Source organism: Lolium rigidum, chromosome 2, assembly GCF_022539505.1.
Source record: "Lolium rigidum isolate FL_2022 chromosome 2, APGP_CSIRO_Lrig_0.1, whole genome shotgun sequence".
In the NCBI taxonomy this organism is placed as follows: Eukaryota; Viridiplantae; Streptophyta; class Magnoliopsida; order Poales; family Poaceae; genus Lolium; species Lolium rigidum.
The window spans coordinates 278,617,889-278,645,229 of record NC_061509.1 but is presented as its reverse complement, the minus strand read 5'-3'; the positions used below and the strand labels follow the sequence as shown (position 1 = coordinate 278,645,229).

Here is a 27,341-nt window from a genome sequence, read left to right as displayed (position 1 = left end):
TCAAATCGTCTCTCGTTCCGGCGGTCCATCGCTGCCGAAACCCGCCACCGTCCTCCCCGATTCGCCGTCGATTCTACTGGACCGAGCCGGCGCCCCTTGAATCCAACCCCACTCCTCGCCGTCTCCCTTCTCTACCGGACCGGAACAGCGCCGTCGCGCAGCCCCCTACCCGCCTCCCGCCGCCGCCAGGCCCTCCCCAAACGAGCCCCGCCAGCCTAGGCGCATCCGCCGCCGCCAGGCAAGGCTTCTGCCAATAGCACTTTATTCCAGAAGCTATTTTCTTGGGATACGGCTGAATCCCCATGCCCCCTGCCGCGTCCGCCCCTGATGCCGCGGCGGCCGACGGGGACCCGGAGGCGGCGCCACCGGTGCCGACTTACCGGTCACTGGCAGCGCCCGTCTGCAACCCGGTCGACAAGTTCGCGCTCCTCCCTGCCTTCCTCAAGGTGCCATCTCAGACTGAATTCTTGTGCTGAATTATACCTCTTCTGTGCCATGGAATTTCGTTTTAGAATTATAATATGCTCATTTTCTGCTTTTTTTTAACACTCTGATCATAGATTCGCAGCACGCTCGTTCTGGTCGAAAGTTACAGCCTTATTCTTGTTCTCCGCCGCACATGACATTAGTTCGGCCCTCAATTCGTTTAATAGCTAACCAGGACCACACTCTCCATGTTAACCAGTTATTGGAGTCCTCATTTTAGTTGAGAATCTACCTAACACAGCTAATCTCACATGCTTTGTATTTTAGTTTGGTTTTATCTGTCAAATTTACAGTAGCTCAAATTCTACCTACGCAGTCTCTATTTCTCTCCACTGCCGCCTGCCCTTTCCTCCCCCCATGTCCTCAACGCCACACCTTGGTGTCGGTTTAGGTAAAAGTAGTCACCAACAATCATGATTTCGGTGTGATTTTGTCCAACCTTAAATTACCCTTTCAATAGTCTGGTTGGTGTCTAATTCAGTCACATGTTGCAGAAACACGTGCATTGCACACACAAGATAGTTAGTCTAGATAGTCCCTCACATCGTCCATCTTTGCCTGAGTCACTGAGTGCTCTTTGGTTTGTTCATGCCTAGTTTTAATCTTTCTTTTTCCAAAGGAGGTGGCATCTATTTTATCGGTTCATCTGATTTTTCCCCTTGTGTTTGTTTGATGGCATTACTAGGTTAGAGGCCTTGTGAAGGAGCACATTGACTCTTTTAACTACTTCATCACCAAAGGAATAAAGAACATCATCCAGGCAAACAACCGAATTGAAGCGCGCAGTGATCCATCCATTTATCTTAGGCATGGTGCCATTCAACTATACTGTCATTCTTTTCTTTATGTGTTATACTGTTCTCTTATATCATGTGTTCATTTGTCTTCCTTGATGTAGGTACAAAGATATACACATTGGCGTGCCCTCGTTACAAGTAGATTTTAGAGTTGAGAATATCACCCCACAATTTTGCCGCCTAACTGATCGCACGTAAGCTCTACATTGCCTCATTTTTATATATGTGTATATATATGATGCAACTCTGTGTCGATAATTAATCATGTGTATCAATGAGCTGGAGATAAATGGGGAATGCATATCTCTTATTCTCTTTAGCTTGTAAAGAACAACAGGATAAGTCCAAAAAGCGGCTGGTTTGTGAACAGACAGCCTAACTTGTATCTTCATTTGTCCCAATCGTAGGCCATAAGAAGGATGGAAAAATAGGATGGTATTTAGAATAAGTCAAGGGCTATAAGTTATTTGGGGAAGGGCTTTAGGAAGATACTATGTTTCCATATATATTCAGGGCTAGCAACTGCAAGAATGCAATTGTATTCTATACCCTGAACATAACCATGAGTGTTTCTTATGTCCCTACATAATTGAGGTTTTGAGGATGTATGATCGGGGACAACCTAGATTTCCGAGTGAGGCGGTCTGTTTTGACAGACTAGAACTTTATAAAGGCCTCACTTGAAATTGGAATGCCCGAGTCAAAAACATATGAATTGGAAAATGTAGGATTGAGATGTCATTGTCATGGTAAATCTGCGAAACATGAATCTGCAAACTGGCTCTTTGGATACTCAGGAATTTTGCACAAATTTGAAGATAGAATTTTCATGTAAGAGACAACAAATTTTCCATGAGGTACGACCTCATGTTAGAATTTCTCAGAAGTTCGTATGTATTGAGCCATTCTGTAGGGATCCCATAGGGTTCCTGCAGCCTCATTCTTATGATCCGAAGGGCTTCTTCTATATGAGAATTTCCTAAGGATTCCTACTAGTTTTGTTGATAATCCTTCGATCCAAAGGGTCCTATGGGATCCCTACAGCTTTTTTGTCAATTTTTTTTTGCCTGCTACAAGTTTCCCTTTACCTTTTATCATTCATCATGCTTGCTCATTATGTCCCTTTCTTCCTTCAGCTATTCTGCCCCTGTGTATGTTGATATTGAGTACACTGTCGGAAAGGCACATACGTTGTACAGGAAGGTGACACTTCTAACACCTAGTTGAAACATCCTCTCTTTCCAAACGCACAAAAGAATGCTTGCTTACTTTGCATGCCTATATGTCATGCCAACACTAATCTGAACTCTGAAACACCTGTTACATGCATAGTTGTAAAGAAAATTTACATCCTTTCGACTTTTTTTTTTCTACAGTCAAATTTCATCATTGCGAACATGCCTATTATGCTTCGAAGTTATGCCTGTGTGTTGAATGGAAAGGATGAAGCTGAACTAGCGAGATATGGTTAGTCTTTTATGGTTTTGATTCTTAGACCGAATTGCCACTAACCTTTCTGGTTATATTGATGGTTGTACTATTATGCCTGTAGGCGAGTGTCCTCTTGATCCTGGTGGTTACTTCGTTGTGAAAGGAACCGAAAAGGTACAAGAAACATTGATGCAGTTTTCTCCTTTCATTCTGCTGTTTTGATGTTGACAAGCCCTGCTGCTAGTCACACTCCCTATTGCATGCTAAAAGCAATATTATTAATTAATGCTAATTGTTCATTTTTCACAAGCTACTGCCAGATTTTTTATGTTAATTAATGATCTTGGATCTTGCAATATGCTTTGATTTTCAGGTCGTCCTAATACAAGAACAACTATCAAAGAATCGTATTATTATCGACACCGATAATAAAGGAAGGTACTATGCCTACTATTTTGAATTTATTTCAGTATCCAGCAGATTCTGGTATTGTGAGGGTTTGGCAACTGTTGGAATGGCACTGTTTTGTCAATCACTCGTCATCGTGGCTATTCCCTTGAACCTACAATTTTGCACTACTTTGGAAATTTACTTGAAGTCATATATTTTGATGGACAAACGGATGTTATAAATAGATAGGCTACCATACACATAGGAGCTTTGCTGTAAATACTAAAAATGGAGTCTATGGCTGTGGCGGAGCTAGGGGCAGCAGGGAGCAGGGGCCATGCCCCCCCCCCCCCCTTGATATGATGCACCAAACTATAATGGATGTTACAGTGGTTCAGATTTTGTGGCTATATGCTTGCTAATCCTGCCTACACCCTTGGTCTATGGTATAAACAAAGAAGAATATATGCAGTAACTTTTTAATGTACATGTTTTGGAATGATGTGCCAGTAAAAGGTTTAATTCTTTGATGGCTAGAGATGTTGTAACTGTAACACAGTATGCCATTGTCTTATGCTGTTGCACTTGCATATGCTTTCTCAGAATCATTCAAGGCCAGTCTCACCTAGTGTAACTGCCTTAGTGTGATATACCTTGGTTGTTCCAAATCACCATGTTTGGACTAGGTTCGATGTTTTGTTGAACATTTAAGAAAAATTATGTGTCTAACATACTTGAGTTATATTTTCCTTCAAGAAGAAAAGCAACAGATATATTGATTATAAAGTTTTTGCATAATGTTGAATTGCGTTCTGATTTATTTGATATTAGAAATCATGCATGTTTTTTTGAGGCTTTTGATGTTCTGGCAAATTCGGGTACTTGTATAATTTGATCCATGTTGGTGTAGGCTAGGTAACACTGATTAGGTTGCTTATTGCTGGAAACCATTTGTCAAATTGTAACATGGCTACACAAAGCCTGACCAAGGGATTGTAGTCTTGTCTCTTCTTACTGTTGTCAGGAAGCAGTTCATCTCTAGTTCTAACCATCTGGATTGAAACCACCTTTGAGTTCCATAGTCACTCATTATTGAAGTTGTTTCTCTGTGTGTGCATGTCATTCTGTTTCTTGTTCATGTGGTTCTGCTGTGAGTTATGAATTGCACTGTGATCCAATACATGCTGCTTAGAATCTTATTAGTGACCTTCGTTTCTGCCGTTTAGGGTTATTGCATCTGTTACCAGCAGCACACATGAAGTAAAAAGCAAGACAGTGATTGTCATGGATAAAGAGAAGATTTATCTACAGCTGAATCGGTTCACTAAGCCGGTATGCTATTGATACACTGTTGTCCTACTAAAAAAGACTTAAATTTCTTAGTATGAAACTGATCTTCTTAACCCTGTTTATAACATTATAGGATCCACAAATTTGATGGTCTTTCTAACTTCTACGTTAATTCTTTTCAAATACTTCATTGTCACGACTTGGCTGTTTTGTTTTAGAGGTTGTTAGTACTTGGTAGTATGGTTCACTGATGGATATGCCATTTTGCCCTTCGATTATAGCCATAGTGAAAAAAAAAAGATATATGTGTGGGATCACAACAGGTTTTCTAGGAGGCAGCTAGGTTTGCAGCCTTTATTAAGTGATTAATAATCATCTCTTTAATAAGGATAGCATGATGTATCCTTACCAAATGAGAACAAGCAAGGCATTTTGTCCCTTTATTATTATTGCTATTATTATTATTATTAAATTGTTCATGACTCTTTCTGAGCACTGAGACTTTCACAGATTCCTATAATAGTGGTTATGAAAGCTATGGGAATTGAAACTGACCAAGAGGTTGTACAAATGGTTGGAAGAGATCCAAGATACGGTGATCTCCTATATTTGTCTCTTCAGGTAACTTGCTATTTTTATTTTGTTGATTTACTTTTTTGGCTATATTATCATGGTGATCCTCCCATACTATTATTATTTGGTCTTGTAAACTTGTGTTGATTGCTAAATCTTTCAGGCCATTTAAATGTATTTTTTGCTCTATTAGGAATGTGCCACAGAAAGAATATATACACAACAGCAAGCTTTGCGGTACATGGATGACAAGGTGCAACTTCAAACCGATGAGCATAATTACTATTATCGTTGAATTAAACTTCATGTTGCAGTTCTAAATAGCGATGATGGTACTCTAAACTTTGCAAGAGTAGATCCCTTTGCTACCGACTTGTGCTTTTTCTCCAGTGTCCATTGAAAGATTGTTAAGCAGGAGATGTATTTACGACTGCCTCAAAATTAGTCTGTGACACTTTTAGATCTTTTTTTCATAAAATAATTGAAGGGATGTTTTTGATGAATTCTCGTTTTGCTAAAACTTGAAGCTGATGGTCTATCTAATGAACACCAAGATGCCTATGTAGTTGCATGTGTGTATTCAATGCGGGATATTTTCTGAACTTACACTCTGCTATCTTTGCAGGCGCTTCCTGGTGCAGGAAATATAAAGGTAGTTATTAACTGCAGATAACATGCTGCTTTCTTTTAAAAAATTCTGGTAATAGAAAAATATAATACAGTTACAGTTCCCTGTTTCTATCTGCTTGACTGATTGTTAGGGACTAGCAATAAAAAGTTACTTCATCTGCCACATTTGTCAAAGTATGCCATTCAATATGGCGTTCATAGTGATTCTTCAGTGTGTACCATCTGATGGCTGCTCTCTCTCTCTCTCTCTCTCTCTCTCAGGACGGTCAGGCAAAAGTTCTACTTCGTGATGTTTTTGTTGCGCATGTACCGGTAAGATAATGTTTCATCTAGGTTTTGCAGCCAGAATCTTTTCTTCTTTCTCACATGCATGCCAATCTCTCATGTAGGTTAAAAATGGGAACTTCCGGCCAAAGTGCATTTACACTGCTGTAATGTTAAGGCGCATGTTGGATGCGATCTTGAACTCTGACACCTTTGATGACAAGGCAAGTCCAGATCTGCCCCTAGTAGTGAATACTCCTAAGATCTATCAAAAGCAGTTTTTTTTTTGCTTCACTATCGCTTTGTTAAGGAAGGGAGATAAAAATCCATGTAAATTATAGCCTGGGCCTATAGAACAACTCATCCCAGGATTTTAATGGGCATCAGTGAATAGCAAGTTTACACAGTTATGGTGCCGTATGTTTTAATGATGTTAGTTCCATGATAGACTTGTGTACTGATCAGTCAGTGCAGTCAATTAGACTAGTTCGATTCGCAAGTTTACACAGTGTTTATGGTGCCATATGTTTTTATGATTTCAGCTCCATGATAGACTTGTGTACTGATCAGTCAGTGCAGCCAATTAGACTAGTTTGATTCGCAAAGTTTACACAGTGTTTACGGTGCCATATGTTTTATGATGTCAGCTCCAGGATAGACTTGTGTACTGATCAGTCAGTGCAGTCAATTAGACTAGTTCGATCATAGAAAACTGAGTAACTTGTCCTGTTTATTTCTTGGACATTATTCAGTTGACTTTCAGTCTGCTTTTATCATGACTGTAAACAACTAAGACAAATGCAATCTGAAAGAAAACAAGTTTTTTTTTTCACTTGCCCATCGCAGTACACTTATCTTGGGCAAGTCAGACCAAATTAACCTAGTCTGTTCACAAGGTGTGGATGGCAACCAAACATTACCAATATTCATGTTAATTTGCTGCGCTGTGCCATAGAGGTTTGTATGATTGCACCTAGCCAGTAGTCTGCATTAGATACAACTCTTCCCACTAATTGTTGACAACTTCACATCCAATGTGGTGCTTAGGTTTTATTTGCCAAATTATAAAAGGGACAAGTCAGTTTCACTAACCGCATGAGCTGCTACAGGAGCAACAAGGCCCCGTAAAATCTTGTTTATATTGGATAAACACCAATACTGAGATTCTCCGGACAAATCCAACATACGTTGAGATCAACTATAGCCACATATATCTTGTCTGTTAATGCATCCAGGCGCAAGGTCTTCTGTATTAAAAGATATAGCTACACATACTCTCTCAGTTAACTACAGCCTGGGGAAATGGTCTTGATCTACTAAGAATCTAGGGAACAATAGCAACATCAAAGCCTTTTCCCAATCAAGTTGGGGTAGGCTAGATATGAAACCGAACAGAAACATAAGAAAACAAAAGTTCTCCCATTCCCATCATTGAATAGCCCACCAAAGTAATCTCTCCATCTTTTCTTTATCTCTTTGTCCTTCACTAGAAGTCAATTAGCCTCGTCCTTGATGCATTTAACTTGGTTGAGGTCCCTTGTCTTCGTTTCGCGAATTTTCGCCATCTTGTATATGTCCTTCTCGCTTCCTTTGTCCCTAATCTCTCATGCAGCACATAATAGGCACACCCCCTCGCTTCACTTACAACTCGCATTGCCTTCTTCTTGGCCTCTTTGTACTCCATGTTGCTTGTGCTTCTATCATGGTGCCAACCCTTGTATCACTCCTTTTCTTTGATAGCCTTTTGGACATCCTCGTTCCACCACCATGTGTCCTTAGCATCATGTTTCTTGCCTTTTATCACCCCAAGCTCCTCCCTAGCTACCTTCCGAATGCAAGTTGCCATCTTCACCCACATGCTATCTGCACCTCCTCTCCATCCCAATGTCCTTCCGCGATCATCCTGTCCTTAAAAGGATTGTTGCCCTTCATCCTTCAGCTTCCACCACTTTGTTCTTGTGATTTTGCCACCTTTGTCCCGCAAACACTTGTGTGAAAGCGAAAGTCGGCCACCACAAGTTTATGTTGTGCCCAACACATGTGCCAGGGAGCACCTTACAATACAAGCAATCCCTTCTATCCATTCTCCTTGTGAGGACAAAGTCAATCTGGCTAGAGTGTTGGGCACTACTAAAGGTCACTAAGTGAGATTGCCTCTTCCTGAAGGTGTTAACTACCAACAAGTTGTAGGCTACGCAAAGTCTAGGACATACCCAGGCTTGGGACGGGCTATTCCTAAATGGCATAGCCGGAGTTCTACTAATAATCTAGGAACCAAACATATCATTTTTAAAATGAGAAGTTGAGAAAGTAAGCATGACCCATTCTCACTAAACTCTATTTCAATTTTACTGTGCACATTGTCTGACTGGTCCCTGCTAAACCTGATTGCGTAGAGTGACCTTGCTTGTTATTGGGATCTGTATATTATAACACTGTCCGGTTGCACATTCTGATGGCCGTACATCGGTATATGGGACAAACTCTGCATGTTAACTCTGTTGTTGCCTCAATCTACCGCTTACCTGATCAATTTGTTTTGTGTCACCTCCACGTTTGTTCTTACTTTGCCCCCCTACTGTATTTTCTGTTCGCAATTGACAAGACAAAATCTATCGCTGAAATTATGGACTTAAATGGTTTAACATCCTGTGGAAATTGTATTGGCATTATTTGTAATTAGAGAGCTTTGACTTCCAAAGGTAGTATGTACCATTTGATGATCAACCTGTAGCCTGTTAGTTAATTTGGTCAACACTAGACAGAAGCTAGTAGTACAATTCTTCAGTTTGGGCATGAACCAACAGTTAGGTCACTGAATCTAGTAAAAATATAGTAGTTACAACTTACACGGGGTGGTCAGCACAAGCACCTGTCTTTTGAGATATATTTAGGCATATGAACTATCTATTAATTCAAATTTACATCTTTACCACCCTTTTCATTTCTTGTTGGATTTATTTCAGGATTATGTTGGAAACAAGAGGCTTGAGCTGTCTGGTCAATTAGTATCCCTGCTTTTTGAGGTGTTTATTTTCTCTTATCATTTAATTACACATTTTGCATTATGGGACTGGCTCTCTTACAGTGCTTCTTTGTGAAGGATTTGTTCAAAACAATGAATGAGTTTGTTATGCTGCGTATGAACAAAAACAGTGACATGGCCCGTTCCAGTCCGTTGGATTTTAGCCAGGTAATGAAAATCAGGTGCATTATGGGTTCTTATGTGGTCTTCTCTTTTGTGCCTTACTGCTAGTGCTACTGTAGCACCACACTTAGGCAGTGTACTTGGTTCTTGTTGCACTATTTCCTTTGAGTTGCTGTCTCTAGGCAATCCATTTTTTTGGTAATTTTGTTAAGTTCCTTAGCCCACATGCAAATATACCTTTGAAACTAGAAACCTGTTCAGCATATATGCAAAAAATTCTCATTTTAAATGAAAATGTGAAACAATTCTCTTTGTCTGCTCTTGCGAGGTAAATGGGAGGTTTAAGCCCTAAAGGATTTCAGTGGTCTTTGCATGTGCTGAAATTTCAAGCTCTGTTGCATATGCATACACTACTTAAGATCTGAATCACAGTGACTCACAAGAAAAGACTAATTTACCTCCATAACTTCCTTCCTTTGCACAGTTGATACAGCAGGATACTACCATAACCAGTGGTTTGGAAAGAGCTATTTCCACGGGAAATTGGGACATTAAACGATTTAAGATGCACAGGAAAGGTGCATCACAGGTATCTACACATTCAACCTCTCAGTTTCAGTTCCCCTTTTGTGTTCTACTTATCTTGAGGCATGTTAGTTTTTTTTCTACTTCTATGCAGGTTCTGTCTAGGCTATCATACATGGCATCTTTAGGCTACATGACACGTATAACACCACAATTTGAGAAGACCAGGAAAACAAGTGGGCCGCGTGCTTTGCAGCCTAGTCAGGTGAGGTCAAAGTGTATCATGTTTCTACTTCAAAAGATACATGAATATGCCTAATATTTTTTTCCCGTAACAGTGGGGTATGCTTTGTCCTTGTGATACACCAGAAGGGGAGGCATGTGGATTGACAAAAAATTTAGCTTTGATGACTCATGTTACTACAGATCAAGAGGAGGGCCCACTAATGAATCTGGTTTGTGTTCTCTAATTCAGCTAATTTTCATTTCCTTGGCTTTAATACTTCGCGTCTCTGTTCCTTTGTGTTTGTGAGCATGTTCATGTGTGCATTTTGCTATTGAGTTATGTTGTAGTAACTCGTGATCAGCATTTCGCTGCTTCCAAATCCACCATGCCATGAGCATCACTAATGAGTTGCCTTTTCGTGATGCCGAGGGGTTGAGATTGGTTGGCGTTTTGTCACCAGTCCACTTAGTTTTCTGAAAACTGGAGGCTAGGAAGAAGTCAATCTGATCTATAAGAGCACCTCGTGTCACTAGGCTTGCCAAGGAGAACCTGTGAAGAGGTGGGCCACGGTCTCTTCTAGTTGGTCACATAAGAGACAAGCTGGTGCATGCTGCAACCCATGCGTAGCAAGCCTCTCAGCAATTGAGCAACGGTCTTGCCAATCAAATGAAGAACTTCACCTGCGGAGGGGCCCAAGTCTTCCCGTTAAGCCTCCAGCACCTGGAGACAATAGCTCCGTGAAAGAGGTCGTACCAAGACTTGGAAGAATACTACTCCAACACTGGGTAATTTTGTGCAGCAGTGTGGTTGAGCTGCTCCTCATGGACGGTGCGCCAGACATGGATGTACTGCCATATTCCGTAAGGTGAGCGAGCTGAGCTCTCCTTGATGCCAGTGATGTACCACCATATGGTGAGCGAGCTGACCGCTCCTTGATGCCAGTAATGTACCGCCTGCCCTCCGTCTCTTCTTCGTGCATTTCAAGACGAGCTTCTATAGGACATGATAAATCCGATGCTGCCATTGAACCATCCCCCCATCCTCGAAGGATATTATCCGCATGCTTTTGGACCTTCTCTTACAAACCCGACACCATAAGCCGAAGAAGCGGGATTGCCACAACCACATTCTTGACAAGTGTAAACCGTTGTGCCCTTTCTCAACCTAGGTGCTTTCCACGTAGGCTTTGAAGACCTCGCTAGAGTGCCAGCTGACAGTGCATTATGGTTGCAGCCTCCTTGGCTTCCTCCGCAGTGCGACCTATGGGAGACACCAAATGCGCAATCTCGAAGCGTGGCCAAAGAATGTGAGTAAGCTATTGATCAGAGCAACTGACCCTATCCTGTTGGCAAGAGATGACGAGCATTGTCCTTGTGCAACTAAATGCTTGCTGACTAGTGGGCATGAGGTACTGAAACAAGGCAATATCTCTGACCATTAAGGGTAACAGTGATCAACTTAGTCAATGTTGGGGACAGTGGATCACCATCTCAAAGTCCTTTGCGGTGTCACATCGGTGGTCCAGGTAGCATCACTCCCGTACTCTGACCGAGGAGGATAGCAATCCACTCGCGAGAGCAATTCCCAAGCCCCACCTACCCCACACCACCGGGCTGGGAAACCAGGATCGGGCTACAATCCAAGCCAATCCATGCATTCGAAGGATTAAACGAACAAGGCCTAAAAGGGATGTCGAGGTCCATTAGCCCTCCTGCTGATCTGTCGCTCCAAGGAGCTGAGTTAAGATGATCAAAAGTTGCCTTCGCCATGGCTAGATGGCCGGGGGCTGTCTGAAAGAATCTGAGTCCACACATATGTATCGCATGATACACAATATTTTGTTTATTTTTTCTCTCGCTTTTCTTACGCCCATTGATATGTAATTATACCCCCAATTTATGAGCAACGCTATAGTTTATATATTTTGTTCATTCTTTATTGTAGTGTTACAGCCTAGGCGTGGAAGATTTGTCACTTCTCTCTGGAGAAGAAATCCATGCACCGGGTTCATTTCTGGTCATGTTCAATGGATTAATACTGGGGAAGCACAGGCAGCCTCAGGTCTAATTCCTTATAAACCTTACATCCATTTTCGAATTATTTCTTTCTTTTATTTTCACTAACTCATCTTTGATGCTCTCCAGAGATTTGCTAATTCTATGAGAACATTTCGTCAATCAGGCAAAATTGGAGAGTTCGTAAGCATTTTTGTGAATGAGAAACAGGTAATGTTTCTTTTCTTGGTTCTTACAAGCTTAAAAGTGATCTTATCATCATTCGGGTGTATATGATGATCCTGACTGCTGATAGTCAATAAATATTTTTTTTGAAGAACACCAAAACTCTACTTCGGATGGTAGATTTAATGGTAGTCATAGCAGCGTCAACTGACCCACAGCTTTCCGAAGAGCGCTTGGAATTTGCTGATTTACACCATGGAAGTATGAAGGATTGACGCTAGAGATATTAGTTCCCGTGTCAACCACTGGTTAAACTCTTCTTTGTACAGAGCCCTAGCATTCCAACTAATTGATTTGACATGCAAGGTGATACCCCAAGTCGTGTCTTGTATCTGACTGTATGAAAACCATTTTAGTTCCGCTTCGTCTCAGCTAGCTGGTTACCATATCCTAAAAAGAGCTTTCACGAATTTTCCGTGGTCAGGGTCACTCTTCCGTCCTCTCCCTGTTTGCAAGTTTGCCGTGCCTGAATTTTGCAATATAAGTTGCGTAAACATTTCAGTCAAATGCAGCCACTTTCTAGAAATCTGGGATAGGACCAGATGGCGACATACCAGCCAGAAGTAGGGTTCTCTTGTGCAGTTCTACTATTTTGAAGTCATCACGTAATATATATAAGATGTTAATGCAGATTTATTACCAAGTATCAATTGTTATGGCAAGTTTAGTTTAATGCGAAAAGGATATGAGGCCGGACAATAATTAATACCCTGAGAGCATCTCCACCGGCGCGCCCCATAGCAGCCCCGATAGCGTTTTGGGGGCCGGCAGCGAAAATGGGCTCACACCGGCGCGCCCCAAAAAGTGCCGGCGCATTTTCGAGCCCAATAGAAGCGCCGGCAACCCCGTGCCGGCCCCTTCGCGAAGGGCGCAAATCGGGCGCGCCGGCTCCTCGTGGGATGAATTTTTTTGGGCGCAAATCAGCCACACATCCCAAAAGTATACATCTTTTCTACCAAAACCCCGTCCCCTCCGCCGCTCATTTCTCCCGCCCGCCGCTCCATCTCCCATCCAGCCTCCAACCCGAAAAACCCTCGCCGCCGCCATGGCACCGAAGAAAAAGGCTCCGGCGAAGGCAACGAAGGCGCCGATGACTCTGATCATTTGGCCTGGAAGCTGAAGTTTTTTGCAGCCGGACTAGACGGCGATTCAGTGGCCATATGTTGGCCCAAACTTCATATTCGAAAACCTATTCAATTTTGGTGGCCGTGTGTTGGCCCAAACTTTAAATTCGAAAACTTATTCGAATTTCTATGCTTTTGTTTGAGTTTTTAATTCAAATCATCTATCGGGGCTGTTGTATGGGGGTGCGGTGTGGGTGCAGCTCCCCAAAATGGAGGATGCTGTGCCGGCGCCCCCCCCCCCCCATACGACAGTGCTGGCGTCCCTGCCGGCGACTATTTGGGGCGCGCCGGTGGAGATGCTCTGAGACCAAAGACTATGAAATGCGCGTGATTTACTGTTCTGTTTCCCTGGATGCACCTTATGAAGTTGCCCACTGTATAACAAACACATGTTGATTTTTTTTTCTGTTATGAATGAGTTGGAGATACTAACCTTGTTTTTCATTGTAGCACTGCATTCACATTGCCTCTGATGGTGGCCGTGTTTGTCGCCCACTTATAATTGCTGATAAGGGCAGGTCAAGGGTTACAGAGCATCACATGAAAGAACTGCGGGTTAGCAAACTTTACTTCTTGATCTACTGTCATTTATTTGATCTTTATCTCACAGCTGATTTCACTCTAGGATGGTATTCGTTCATTCGATGATTTTCTGCGTGATGGGTTGATTGAATATCTTGACGTCAATGAAGAAAATAATGCATTGGTATATCATGTTTTATTTTATTTTTATTTTTGTGCATGGTTCATTTAAATTTTGATATTGTGGTTATGATGATTCAAACAGATTGCATTGTATGAGCACGTGGATCAAGATGATGTTGAAAGAAGCAGCATCACTCACATTGAAATAGAGCCAATGACCATATTAGGAGTTGTAGCTGGACTTATTCCTTATCCACACCATAACCAATCTCCACGTAACACCTATCAGGCAAGGATGCAGATTATTGCTATGCATCTCTATAATTTTTTGAATATTCTTGTGTGACGTTTTCTTGTCTGCAGTGTGCAATGGGTAAGCAAGCGATGGGGAATATTGCGTATAATCAGGTAATAAACTTCTGGAGTTTGTTTTTCTTAGTTTAATCCTGCATTTCTTGTTTTACACGAATGCTGAATAAAGCTGTCTGGTTGTAGCTGGTGCACGCATCTTCTTTTCCTCTTGGTGTGAACTAATGTGTCTTTGGAAATTTCTGTAGTTGTTTCGAGCAGATTCTCTACTTTACTTACTAGTGTACGCGCAACGCCCCCTGCTTACAACAAAAACAATTGAGTTGGTTTGTCCCTCTACCCCCTCTCTGTCCTTGTGCAGACACACCCACACCCACTTGTAAGTCATGTGATGTGACACAGTGCAACTCTTTTCAGGTGGGATACGATAAACTTGGGGCTGGGCAGAATGCAACTGTAGCTGTCATGAGTTATAGTGGATATGATATTGAAGATGCAATTGTGATGAACAAATCATCTCTTGATCGAGGTTTTGGTCGTTGCATAGCAATGAAAAAGTAATTTTAGACTTCGAACTAAGATGCTGTTTCATTTACTCTGAAAATGAAGGGCTTGGAGAGTATGTCCTTCGTTGTTTCTATTTTTATGGTTATAATTTTGATTCTTGTCCAACAGGTACACTGTAATAACGGAGAAATCAGACAGGATTGCTAAACCACAAAGAGATAAAGATGGTGACTTGATAAAGCAAAATATGCGGGTATAATAATGACTGATCATTGTTATTTGTCTGAACGATTAAACCTGTCATTTTCCTTTGAAATGATAGCTCAGCAACCAAAATCAAAGTGAGCGATACTAGGAGAAAATAAGTAAATCTTGTAAGCAGTGCAGGTCCAATTCATTCCTATGGAGCTATTTAGATTTTCGGAAAAAGAATTAAAGCAAACGTTCACAGGGGATTATCTATCTCCATTTGAAGATATATAAAATTGATATTAAATTCAGTTTGCTGTATATCAGTCCCATCTGTCTAAATATATATGTTCATCGGCATGCTTGATAAGGGGTTCACCAGTTCCAAAGGACCCAAACTCTAGATTTATTTGTATCTTCTAATCTGTGTATTGACGAACATTTTCTAAGTGCTCCTGAAACAAAAAAAAAACCATTTTTGACAGGCATTGGATGAAGATGGATTTGTTGCACCTGGTCAAATAATCCGCAATCATGATATCTATGTGAACAAGCAAACACCAAAGGTTGCCACGACAGCTCCAGGTACTGTGTTAACGAGCAGGTGAGTATTCTTATGTTTGTGTGATTCAATTTTTGGTGTTCCATTTTCTAGTCTTTTGGCTCACATATTTGGTTTTAAAGAATGGTATATGTGCTTTATTGTTGAATAACTTATCCAGGGACTATAGAGACTCACCTGCTGTTTACAAGGGTGTTGATGGCGAGACTACTGTTGTGGATCGCGTAATGCTTTGTTCGGATACAAATGACAAATTGACCATTAAGTGTATTATCCGTCACACTAGGAGGCCAGAGGTATTGACTTAGTCGGTAAACGGAAAATTGGTTATTTACCCAAAACTTCTCTAATCTTGGATCATGTACCCAAAGTTGATTGTCCATTGGTAAAATATGCACAAAGAATTAAAATCTCTGTATGGTCTACCCAAAGGGAGCTTTTCAGTAAAGTAAACAAATTTAACCCTTTACTTGTACAAGAATAGTACTACTTTACCCCTAGTACATTTTGATCGCCATGTGGCAAACTTGATCAATTGTCACCAGTCAACATGCATGAAGTTTGGGAGGTACAGCGATGTCAAAAAGAAGCAGAAATAAAAGTTGATCAGCGATGTATGGGCACATGGCGCCAATGGCCTACCTCACGAGCGGATGGCTTTGATTGCGGACAATCAGCCCAGGGAGCAGCAACGGCAGCGTCACTCGGCGCTGGGAGCCGCGCTGGCAGAGGCACACGCTTACCCGTAAGCTGACGCGGCGAGGGTTTCTGATCTTGTCGATCAAAACTGGCCATCGAGCCTTCCGTGATCATCCAGGCAGGCTCCATTACTCAGGGGCAGTATTGTCATTTTGTGTGCTGCCACAGTTAGAGGGGATGAGTGTCAAAACAAATTTACATCGAAGCCCCTGTTGAGTATTTTACCAGTGGACAATCAACTTTGGGTCCATGATCGGCTAGTGAACTTTTAGGCAAATAACCAATTTTCCCCTCGGTAAATACCCTTGATTTCATCTGCAGAAATAGGAACTTAAATTTTCTATTCATGTTTGTGACTTAGGTTGGTGACAAGTTCAGTAGCAGACATGGCCAAAAAGGTGTTTGTGGCACCATAGTTCAGCAGGAAGACTTCCCCTTCTCTGAGAGAGGAATATGCCCTGATTTAATCATGAATCCTCATGGATTTCCAAGGTTTTATATTGGCTTTCGTTCTATTCTTTACCTTTTCTTCAATTTGCTGATTTCCTTAACATAGGATATCATATAATCTGTCGATGTTTATTGGCGTCTATCTTTGGTATTTCTCTGGATAAGAGCGGCTGTATTTCTGGACCTGGAACTGGAACTGGGACTACTTCCCTGGGAATTTTTTATCCACGTCTTATACTCCTATTTGAATCTGCTCGAATTTAATGTGAAAAATCGGTCACTTTTGTTGAAAAATAGGTCGAGTCTGTCCATGTTTTAGTGACACATGAGCTTTGAACATCTTTTTGTTAAGCACAGAAGCAAGTAATAACTCGAGTGGGTCCATGTTTTAGTGACGCAAGAGACCGACCACGAGGGCTTTTGGAACCAAAAAGGAAAACACACAGAACACGTTAATCCATTTCTAGAAGTGTAATTTCAATGATTCTTAATTGCTACTCCTTCCAGTTCACTAAAAACATTGTTTTGGACATGTTTTGCCTTGTGTACGTATGGTGGTTAGATAAAAGTTGTAGAAATGAAATAAATGTACTGGATTGCTATCACGACTTGTGACTTCTTATTGTGATACACTGATACCCATAAATAAATAGATTTGATAATTACGCCATCTTGGTAGTTGTGTGACTAACTGACGGGTATCATGTCATACATCCAAATTTAGACAAAGTTGAGACATGTTTTGTGGGACGGAGGGAGTACTTAAGATACTGAGATCTCTCTCTCCAAGAGGACGATTACTGCGATGCAGTTGTTCAGTTTATATATACCAACTATTGAGGAGGTTAGATATACTGGTCATGTGCATGCTAGATAGCAATTATAGGGCTATTGTCTGATGTCTTGAAGTTTGTACTTCTTCCATGTCGACAGATTCTCAATACATGTCGTATTAGAATCCGTTAGTCAAGTCAACCTCAGCATAGAAAATTTTACCCAACATCTACGACGCTGAGTAAACCAACTATTTTTATTTTGTTCGATAGTGCTTCTCTAGCTTGACTGACTCTTATTCTGCTCACCAGTCGTATGACAATAGGTAAAATGATTGAACTTCTTGGTGGAAAGGCTGGTGTTTCTTGCGGTCGGTTCCATTATGGCAGTATATTTGGTGAACCAAGTGGTAATGCTGATAAGGTTGAAGACATAAGGTATTGTATATATCATGTAATACCATAGTTTGTTTTCAGAAATCTATAATTAAAACAGATTTACAATCATTCTTCAATGTTTTTGTTTGCATACCAGCCATACACTTGTCAAGCACGGCTTCAGCTATAATGGAAAAGATTTCCTATACTCAGGTGTGTTTTCATATCAAGTACTTTGGCGATAAACACCAATTTTTATGTTAATTAATCCAAGTCAGTATCAACTGAAACTACGGACTCTGAAAATAGTAGTGCTGCAGCTAATAAAGTAAGGCATATGAGAACTTGATCCAACTGTTGTCAGTTAATGTGAACTTTTCCACACATCTGTAGAAGCCCGTACTTTGTAACTTCAACCTCTGTGCTACAAACAACTTCCATCTAGCAGTTTTTTATTCTGTTTTTGGTCAAACTGGTCACCATTGTTACAAACTTAGGACCGATTCAACATGATCTTGATCTATTCCAAGGGCCTTAGAAAGGTATATAATTACAAATACATGTATGGAGATAGAGCATGGATCTAAAATTCTGAATATGAAGTAAATACATAGGAGTCCTAGTACAAGACATTATATCTAACAAATATCACCTTCTTGATAGCATATATGTTCGGTGCTTGGGATGTGTACAACTAGAAAGTTCAGGTGTGATGTATCAGAAGCATCAAATAAAATTTGCCATTTTACAGTATATGACTAGTTGAAAACTGGCTGTTTGGTTACGACATATCGTCTAAGTAACGTGTTTTGTGCTAAAACCATATTCCTGGACCCTCCTAACCACAAACAAAGTTTATTATCTTTCTTATTCTTCTACATTTTGCCATTTTACTCATTCTTTCTTGTTCTGGTGAGTATTGTATGTCGGTGTGAGTATGTAAATTGCATAGAAATACAAACTGTGCATTATTTTCGCCCCTAATCACATGAACTTATTAAATTTAGATATGTTGTACAATCTTCCAGTTTCTTGAATTCTTTTCTTATCTTCTGGTAATTCAAATTTATGTGGCACTAAGGACGTGCTTGTAAATTTTGATCATGGAATTTTGGTATATTGCTTATTTGTGACGTATTCTATCTTCATGGTGTGTGTTCACACCCACGTGGCCCTGCTGGGTCTCAAGAGCTGATATTTTTCCCCATTTCAGGCATTTTAGGCCATCCTCTTCAGGCATATGTCTTCATGGGGCCAATCTATTACCAAAAACTGAAGCACATGGTAGGCATAGCTTTGTTTGTTTATTTTGCTTCTTCTTATTGATACTTTATTTACTTCAATTATATTTTTGTGGTGTAGTAACTTTCAAGGTTCTAAATAGCTAATATATAGTTTTTTTAGACCCCAAACGCTAAGCAACGCGCCAGTGTCCCTCTATACTCTTGAGTAGCGACTGGCACAATTGGTCTAAATAGCTCGCCATGGCTTGTAGCTAGCACGATGCTGCTCCATATGGGTACATTTTCACAATATAATATGATAATTTGTAAATGCAACTTTACCAGGAGAAAATAAATACATCAATTATAAGATTAAACTACGAGAGAACACATGCTTCTTTTTTCTCCTTTTCGGTACTTAAGTATGCATATTTCTTAGTGATTAATTACTTGATGTGATAATTTACTGTTTTGGTTATCCGTTCCAACATTATTTAATGTTTTTCAAAACTATAATTGCCTTGTAAGACTTATCTGTATGTATGCATATTTATAACTTCATATTCTGATGTTAAAACACTATCGCCAATAGCTTCTTCTATAGCTTTCAATATAAAAACCGCAATTTAAAACCCTGGTAATCATCAAAGTATTGATGGTGTGTCTCTTATATCTGTGTAAGCTGTTTTTTTCCCACCAGGCCATGCACACTAGCTGAATTTCAGCCCCGTCCCCAAAACACATGTCTCTGCTGAATTTCTTGCAAATATCATGCTTGCCAAATATACATGCAGTTGTGTTGGGCACATGTGGCAGTCTTTTCAAGCAGGACTAACTCTTTGAAGTTAGATATGTTACTGTGAGCTAGACCTAATCATATTCGGGATCTGACTGGGTTCAGGCCTGATCTGATTTGGGCTGCTTGAGCCCCTAGCTGGGGCTGGGCTATCCGGTTAAACTAGGGGCGTGTTTGGTTCCTCACAATCCTATTTCTCGCACCAGGGAGAAGAATTTGGCCAGTTTGCTTCCCACGAAAAAATTCTTCCTTGCACAGCACTTTTCTTAAAGCAGCCCAAAAGTTGGCCCGCGAGGAATGCTCGATTCCACCGCGTGCAGGCGCTGGCGAGCGCAAAAGTGGGCCCTTTGTGGCTACACGCTTGCGAGTATATGTACGTAACCTTGCCTCTAATCTAGTTCATCTTAATCCGCCTCTTATCTACATAACAATGCTTCGATTTGAGATAAGGTCTACATGAAAAAGATGTGTCTCGAGTCTCGACGCTGCGAATCCATTCCCGCAACCAGTTCCTAGTTTCATCAAGTTTTTGAATGTATACGGCCGACCGTTTGAAATATCCTTTGAGTAGTAGCTTTATCTCACCGTTTCACACAATTTTCGTGTTGCAAGTTTTCGGTTTTGATATTTGTAGCCGAGTAGATCTACATCTCCCTAATAACAACGTACAAAGTTGTAGATATACTCGGCTACGAATGCCAAAACCGAAAACTTAGAACACGAAAGTTGTGTGAAAACGGTGAGGTGAAGCTGCCTCTCGAAGGAAATTTCAAATGGTCGACTGGGTGCAACAATTTGACAAAATTCGTTTAAAAATTGTCTAAACATGAACACGAAGTAGAGTTTTAAACACTCAGGAAACTAGAAACCGGTCGCGGGAATGGAATCACAACATCGAGACATATTTTTTCATGTAGACATTATCTCAAATCGATGCATGGTTACGTAGATTAGAGGGGATTAAGATTGAACAAGTTTAGTTAAACACAACACACCTTAACGTACATGTAACGAAATAACGGGGCTTCCGTTTCTCCCACATAGTGAAATGGAATTGTTAGCAACCAATCGAAGTGCATAAGCAGGCTCAAGTTAAATTTCCACTCATACAGCCAGTGAGCCAAGTTGCACTAGGAGGGAAAAACCCATGCGAGGAACCAAACAGGCCCTAGTTGTATTGGTAATCTGCAGGCTTGTACCCAAAAAATGAGCAAGTCGTACCAAGTCTGGACCTGAGGTAGGAGGTTTTGTCCTAAGTTAAACTTTGTAAGGTTTACAAAGTTCATTGAAAAAATATCGACATATACAATACCAAATAAAAAATTATATTTCATAATGGATCTCATGATATTGATGTCATATTTTAGATGTTGACATTTTTCCTATAAACTTGGAACCAGGGAGTAGTTCATTGCGAGTGTTGAATAACGATGTTCAAGCGCAGTTTGGTCAGTATATGATTAGTGTTGATAGGCCTGACCATTGCTTGTTCAAACGTCAAACTGTACATAAGAGTTCTAAAATATTTTGGCTTGCTATGAGGTACATACTTTTTGCTTCTCGCTTTGTTGTTTTCTACAAGTTGATTGGGCTGCTATGATGTCTTCGTAGCTTGTTCGACATTTCTTTGTGGTTTTCTTTTGTATAGTTTTGTAAATATTTGCTTATATATGGATTCTCCAGGTTCTCGATAAGATGCATGCTCGAGCTAGTGGACCACGAGTACTACTGACCAGGCAACCTACTGAAGGCCGAAGTCATGATGGAGGTTTACATCTCTTTGATATATGCTGCAATTAAGTGGCTATGGAACCTAGCACGTTTTGTTATTGACTATCTCTTTTTTTTTTTCATTTTTAAAAAATGTTCTGTCATAGGCCTGCGTCTTGGTGAGATGGAGCGTGATTGTTTAATTGCATATGGTGCTAGCATGCTAATCTTTGAACGTCTTCTGCTATCCAGTGATCCATATCAAGTCCAGGTAATTCTTAAAGTAGTTTCGATTATTTCAGTGACTGGAATCATGCAAGTAACATAACCATGCATGTCGCTGTAGCATCAGTAGTGCGATGAAACCTGTGAGCCCTTGTCGCTTTAGTAGAGTTAAACATCCCCCGTAACAAGCTATTACATGTAGGTGAACTGAAAAGAACTAATTTGTACAGTTGAACACAGTTCTTCATCTATTTAGTTGAGTTAACCGTAACTAACAAGAAACATCTGTATGTCAGTCATTTTATTTTCCTGGTAATTTGTGGTATCCTAACCTTATTTATGTGTTCATCTTCTCCAGGTTTGCACAAAATGTGGTCTGTTAGGATATTACAATCATAAACTGAAGATTTCATTCTGTTCAATGTGCAAGAATGGAGAAAACATGGCCAAGATGAGGATGCCGTATGCTTGCAAGCTTTTGTTCCAGGTACTGCAGAAGGGGGCAGTAAAAAGTCTGTTCTTCAATCATGCATGTTAATTGCTTTGCTATGATTCTGATTTTGAAGCATGAAAAAAATGTTCGTGTAGTTAAGCGTTTGAAGATCAAGTCCTTGCTTAATTCCCTCAGAAAAAAGAGTCCTTGCTTAATTTTGTTGGCTCGGATATTATCATAGCAGGGTGGTTGTCCTTGGGCAATATGGCTAAATTGGTCCCCTTGTATTGTTTTGTGTTCTTTTCAGGAACTGCAGGCGATGAATGTTGTTCCACGCTTAAAGCTGACAGAAGGATAAGCTAAAACTTGGCGAGCTAATCAAGCTTGACCTTGTATAAGTATTGTATGAGCATCGTCTCCAGTTTTTCTTGGCAGATTCCTTTGGCAGCAACATGGTGGACAACAATGGCATCGGTGTGGTGGTTGTTGCAAGGATCCAAGGCTGGGTGTGTTATTAGCGTTTCAGATGAATCTGGGTTCTCAGTATATTTTCTGCTTAGGACATATATATGAGGGGTAGGTTTGTAGTTTTCTTGATATATACAAGGTGGGACAGATGATTAACTCTATCCTTTTTCGTGGATAGTTCGTAGACATTATATATGGTGTTTTTCAGCGTGCATCTGACGTGTTGTGATTCCTGAACAAAAAGTAGTTTTTCTGAGAGTAGATAGTGCAATAGTTTATTCGGAGTAAAAGGAGTATGTGCTTTCATCCACGGGCTTCTTGCGATGAGTACACACGCATGGTCGCGTTGTTCTCTCGTAGGCATATTCCTTATGATGTCGAGACATTGATTATATCTACGTGTCTCTGAAACTGTCTTATCTTACTAATGGTCTCAAGCCGTGTGGTCCAACAAAAGGTAATTAACTATATCTCACGATATCTCAACGGAAGATTCTGATTGCTATCAAGATTTCAATATTCTTCGGACTGATATGATTGAAATCAACACTATATATTATATCTACGTGTCTCTGAAATTGTCTTATCTTACTAATGGTCTCAAGCCGTGTGGTCCAACAAAAGGTAATTAACTATATCTCACGATATTTGAACGGAAGATTCTGATTGCTATCAAGATTTCAATATTCTTCGGACTGATATGATTAAAATCAACACTATATTCTAGTGTTATTCTTTAGGAATAGTGATATTCATATTACAGCGCTGACTCTTCCAAACTGACCTGTTCCAAACAGTGGGAACTAGGAAAAAGGACAGGATTTTTAATGAAGACCCTAAGGACCCTGCTCATTGGCTCAGTGCCAAACGGGGATCCTGATATCCTCGGCACTGGCCAGCCACGAATGGTGACCGGCCATCTGGAAGGGCAAGGACAGCGAACACATGAAGTTATGGCTGCAAAGGCATCCTAGCGGTCCAACCTAAATCGGCAACCTATTTGATCTGTTTAGATCAGCATGCGGATACATTGCATGCTGCTGTCCCCGGTCGATCAGGATAGCGTGTCCAGCGGGGCCACTCATGCGGTCCACGATGGACAGGCTTGGTCAATTGCCCATTGCCCATTGCCATTTAAATTTGGTCATATTTTACCATAAAGTGATAAATATAGTTCATAAATATAAATAGTTTACAATCACACAACTATATAGTCTTACAAACAAGAAAATTTAAATCAAATATCAAATGAAACTAGCCAGATTGGTTTCCCACATGACTCTACATATGCTCAATCAAATCGGCTTGAAGGCGGTTATGAGTGGTTCGATCCCGCAAGGAATTATGCATATGCAAGAAGTATTTCCATGCCCCATGCCCTGTGGCTTAACCAACTCACCCTCAAAATTTCCAGTCTCCATCATAGATGTTGCCATCTCGCTCTTCCTAACGATCATGTTGTGCATGATGACACATGATGTCATCACCTCCCACATTCTTTCGGTGCTCCATATTCTAGCAGGGTGTTGAACAATTCTCCAACGTGATTGCAGCAGGCCAAATGCCCGCTCTACATCCTTTCGTGCAGCCTCTTGCTCTTTTGTGAACCTCTTGCATTTTTCATTTTTAGGGTTCGGATCGTCTTCACAAAGGTGGCGCAAGAAGGGTAGATGCTATCAACTAGATAATAACTGATGAGGACATCCCTACCGAACTACTACCTCCGTCATTGCAAGATGAAGAAGATGTTGCTGTGAAGCTCAAGTCCAATGAAGTCAGAATTGTACCTATGACAAGAGCTCGTGCGAAGCTACTAAAACAACATGTGAACTTGTTCCTAAATGATACTTTGATCGATGAGAACTTTATACTGCCTAAGTCCTTTTACTTATGTATGATCAGGTATGAAGATGGAGCAAGCCTCGCACGAGGAGAAGAGGAGCAACGAGACGTGAAGCTGGACATGGAGCTGGACGTGAAGCTGGATATGAAGACATCCTATGGACACGCGAGAGAGGAGAGGGAGGCATGCGCGAAGGAGGAGAAGCATCAGTACAGGCCGGTTCCACGGCCGGTGCAACCGGCCGCCACGCCGGCCGGCCCGGCCCCAGGCCCGGTCCAACCGGATGCCACGCCGGACGAGCCCGGCGCCAGCCGACTCTCACACATGTGCCAACCGGGCACTATCCAGTAAGCCTGGAACCACCGCCAGGGCACCACCCGGTCCCAGGCCCGGTCCAAACCGGACCGGCCGGTCCCTGGCCCGGTCGACCGACCCCCAGGCCGGCCGAGTCCGAGTCAGTCTCGACCAGATCCCGATCTGGGTCGGTTATTATTGTATTTTCTCGACTTCTAGTCGTCCTGAACCCTATATAAGTGCCCAGGACGCCCCCAAATTAGGTTTATACCACGTTTAAGATAAACCCTAGTTCATAGTTGATTGCTTTGCAACTCTATTGAATCTATACACAAATCCGCATCGATCTGGTGTTTTGCTACTGAAAGTCTTGTGTGATCTGTTGTTCCATAGGGTATTAGACGGTTGCAACTTACCGCTTCGTGGTCGGCGGCTACGTGCGCAAGTGTGTGGAGTTGCGAATATCTTGCAGGGTTGAGAGCTGTTGCATTGGCGACATGGATCGATCGAGAGACTCGTCAGCGTCATACAAGTTATCATCCACTTCATTATCGTGTATCTCCGCTGTGTTCATCGTGTGTTCATCACCACCACCCGTCGCTTACTGAGAAGATCGGGCAACCCCTTATCATCTTGGTATCAAATTTCAGCGTTTTCTCGGTAAGCCATCCACAATCCACCCCATAGTTGAGTTGTGAGTGTTTTCCCATTCAGAAAAAAGCCAAAAAAAATTTAGGGTTAGGGTTCGCCATAGCCTTATATTGCACTAATTTCGAGTTTTAGTTGCTTTTCGTAGTTGTTTTTGCGTATCTTTTTCTTCCATCTAGTAGATTGTCTAGGGTTTGTGTTTTCTATACCATCTAGTTTTCAGTTTTTGTTGCTCTGAGTCCACATAGCGTACAGTGTTCTTGTTCCCAACCATAGACACAGCCTTTCGATATACGTGACTAGGAACTTTCCCACAAGAGACTAGTTTTACCGCTCGACAGGCTGCTCGTTAGGGTTTTGGTGCTTTGCAATTTCTGTTGGCCGTGTTATCAAGAAGTTGTGTCATAAAGTCAAAAAAAGAGAGAAACGTGAAAAGAAGCAAAAAGAGATAAATAGCTGCGTGTGATAAAATCAAAAATCAAAAAAAGTGAAGTGCTAGTAAGATAGTGAAGGCCTAGTTTACTTTTCTGCACCTGTAGTTGAGCAATCTTGTGCCTGTTCCGTTGAGCTTTGCTAGCGTCTCTCGTGTGCATTGCAACCTTGTTCATCCATATAGTTGCATTGCCACATTTATCACCTTGTGTGAGTATCATTGGTTGTCTACGGTCAGCGCTAGAGCTTGTTATTGGTGCAAATAGGTAGCCTACCTACAACCCCACATATATCCTGCTTTATCGTGTGATTGTTCTTTATCCTTGATATTCGCTTTGCTACATCCGTGCACTAGTTGTCACTACAAGTGGTAAGCAATACTAATTCACTTTGGAGCGGTAAGATTTACTTTATCTTATCAGTTTTGAGTGAGTTGTGAGAGTACCACCACAGATTTTTGTTTAGTGCACTAACCTACTAACCATGTCTTCTAGTGATGGTAAAATTGTTAACCAGAAACAGAAGGATGCAACTGATGTTATGACTTGGAGGGAGTATGAAGCCCTTCGTAATGAGATGCGACGTGAATTTGGCGAATAGGGACAAAAACTTAACGATGACATTGAGAACGTCACCAAGACACTTGATATCACTAATGAGACAGTCAATACAATTCAAGTGCAAGTGACGGATATTCAGTGTTCTATTCAAGTGTTGCAGCTAGCTGATGAGAATCTGACCCAACAACAACAACAACATGATGAAGGGGACAATGTTCATGGTGATTTTGAAGATCAACCGGCTGCAGCTGGTCGTGGTGTTGGACGTGGTAACCGTGGTCGTGGATTTGTTGAACTCAGAGCTTGCCGTGTCCCTCCACAACCGCATGACGATGGTTTGGGTAAGCCAAAGTTCTAATACCCAAATTTGAAGGAGGTCCTGATGTTGAAGAATACCTCACTTGGGAGCTGAAAATTGAGAAGTTATGGCACCTACATGACTATACTGAAGATAGGAAGATTAAGCTTGCTTCCTCAGAATTTGATGGCTATGCATTGCGTTGGTGGGATGGAGTTACACGTGCTCGTCAAGAAGATGGAGAATTGCCAGTTCTTACATGGCACGAGATGAAGTCAATCATGCAAGCTCGTTTTGTTCCCACTAATTATTTGCGATCTATATGATAATTTGAGCCTCTTGAGGCAAGGTACTTTAACAGTTGATGCTTATTTCATGGAGATGGAAAAGATGCTTATGCAGTGTGGCAGTGTCCGTGAGTCGCTTGAGATGACAATGCAGCATTTTCTACATGGATTGAAGTATAATATCAATGGCATTGTTCGTCATCACCGTTACACTACTATGAATGAGTTGCTACATCATGCAAGAGAAGCTGAATCACAATTGGGTGAAGAAGCGCAGATGAAGGGACGTGCTACTAGTGTTGGGCATTACACACCTAGGGCGTTGCTGCCTATGGCACCAGCGCCATCCTCGTGCCCACACCGTTTTCTACTTCGTCTAGCAAGCCGGTCTCCAATGTGTCAAACACAAAGAAGCCCGAACCTACTACAAGTGGAAGTGGTTCTAGCATGTCTACGATGCGCAAGATATGGCTTGTCATACATGTGGT

At 41.3% G+C, this 27,341-nt stretch overlaps 1 protein-coding gene across 1 annotated transcript; it reads left to right on the top strand.

Moving 5' to 3' along the window:
* Nucleotides 1-281: 281 nt before the first annotated feature.
* LOC124693532 (DNA-directed RNA polymerase III subunit 2) lies at nucleotides 282-22,915 on the top strand. The gene is made up of 37 exons (XM_047227005.1): nucleotides 282-446; nucleotides 1,172-1,293; nucleotides 1,385-1,477; nucleotides 2,420-2,486; nucleotides 2,660-2,750; nucleotides 2,836-2,888; nucleotides 3,088-3,152; nucleotides 4,331-4,436; nucleotides 4,905-5,015; nucleotides 5,161-5,220; nucleotides 5,593-5,619; nucleotides 5,859-5,909; nucleotides 5,987-6,085; nucleotides 8,828-8,887; nucleotides 8,965-9,054; nucleotides 9,494-9,598; nucleotides 9,689-9,799; nucleotides 9,873-9,989; nucleotides 11,705-11,821; nucleotides 11,905-11,985; nucleotides 13,575-13,679; nucleotides 13,750-13,830; nucleotides 13,912-14,058; nucleotides 14,133-14,177; nucleotides 14,327-14,404; nucleotides 14,496-14,635; nucleotides 14,754-14,838; nucleotides 15,260-15,378; nucleotides 15,497-15,632; nucleotides 16,397-16,527; nucleotides 17,571-17,696; nucleotides 17,794-17,849; nucleotides 18,850-18,920; nucleotides 21,339-21,423; nucleotides 21,533-21,636; nucleotides 21,949-22,077; nucleotides 22,331-22,915. Exons 1-37 carry the CDS (start codon nucleotides 303-305, stop codon nucleotides 22,379-22,381), a joined length of 3,459 nt encoding a protein of 1,152 aa, XP_047082961.1. The 5' UTR covers nucleotides 282-302; the 3' UTR covers nucleotides 22,382-22,915.
* The last annotated feature ends 4,426 nt before the right edge of the window (nucleotides 22,916-27,341 follow it).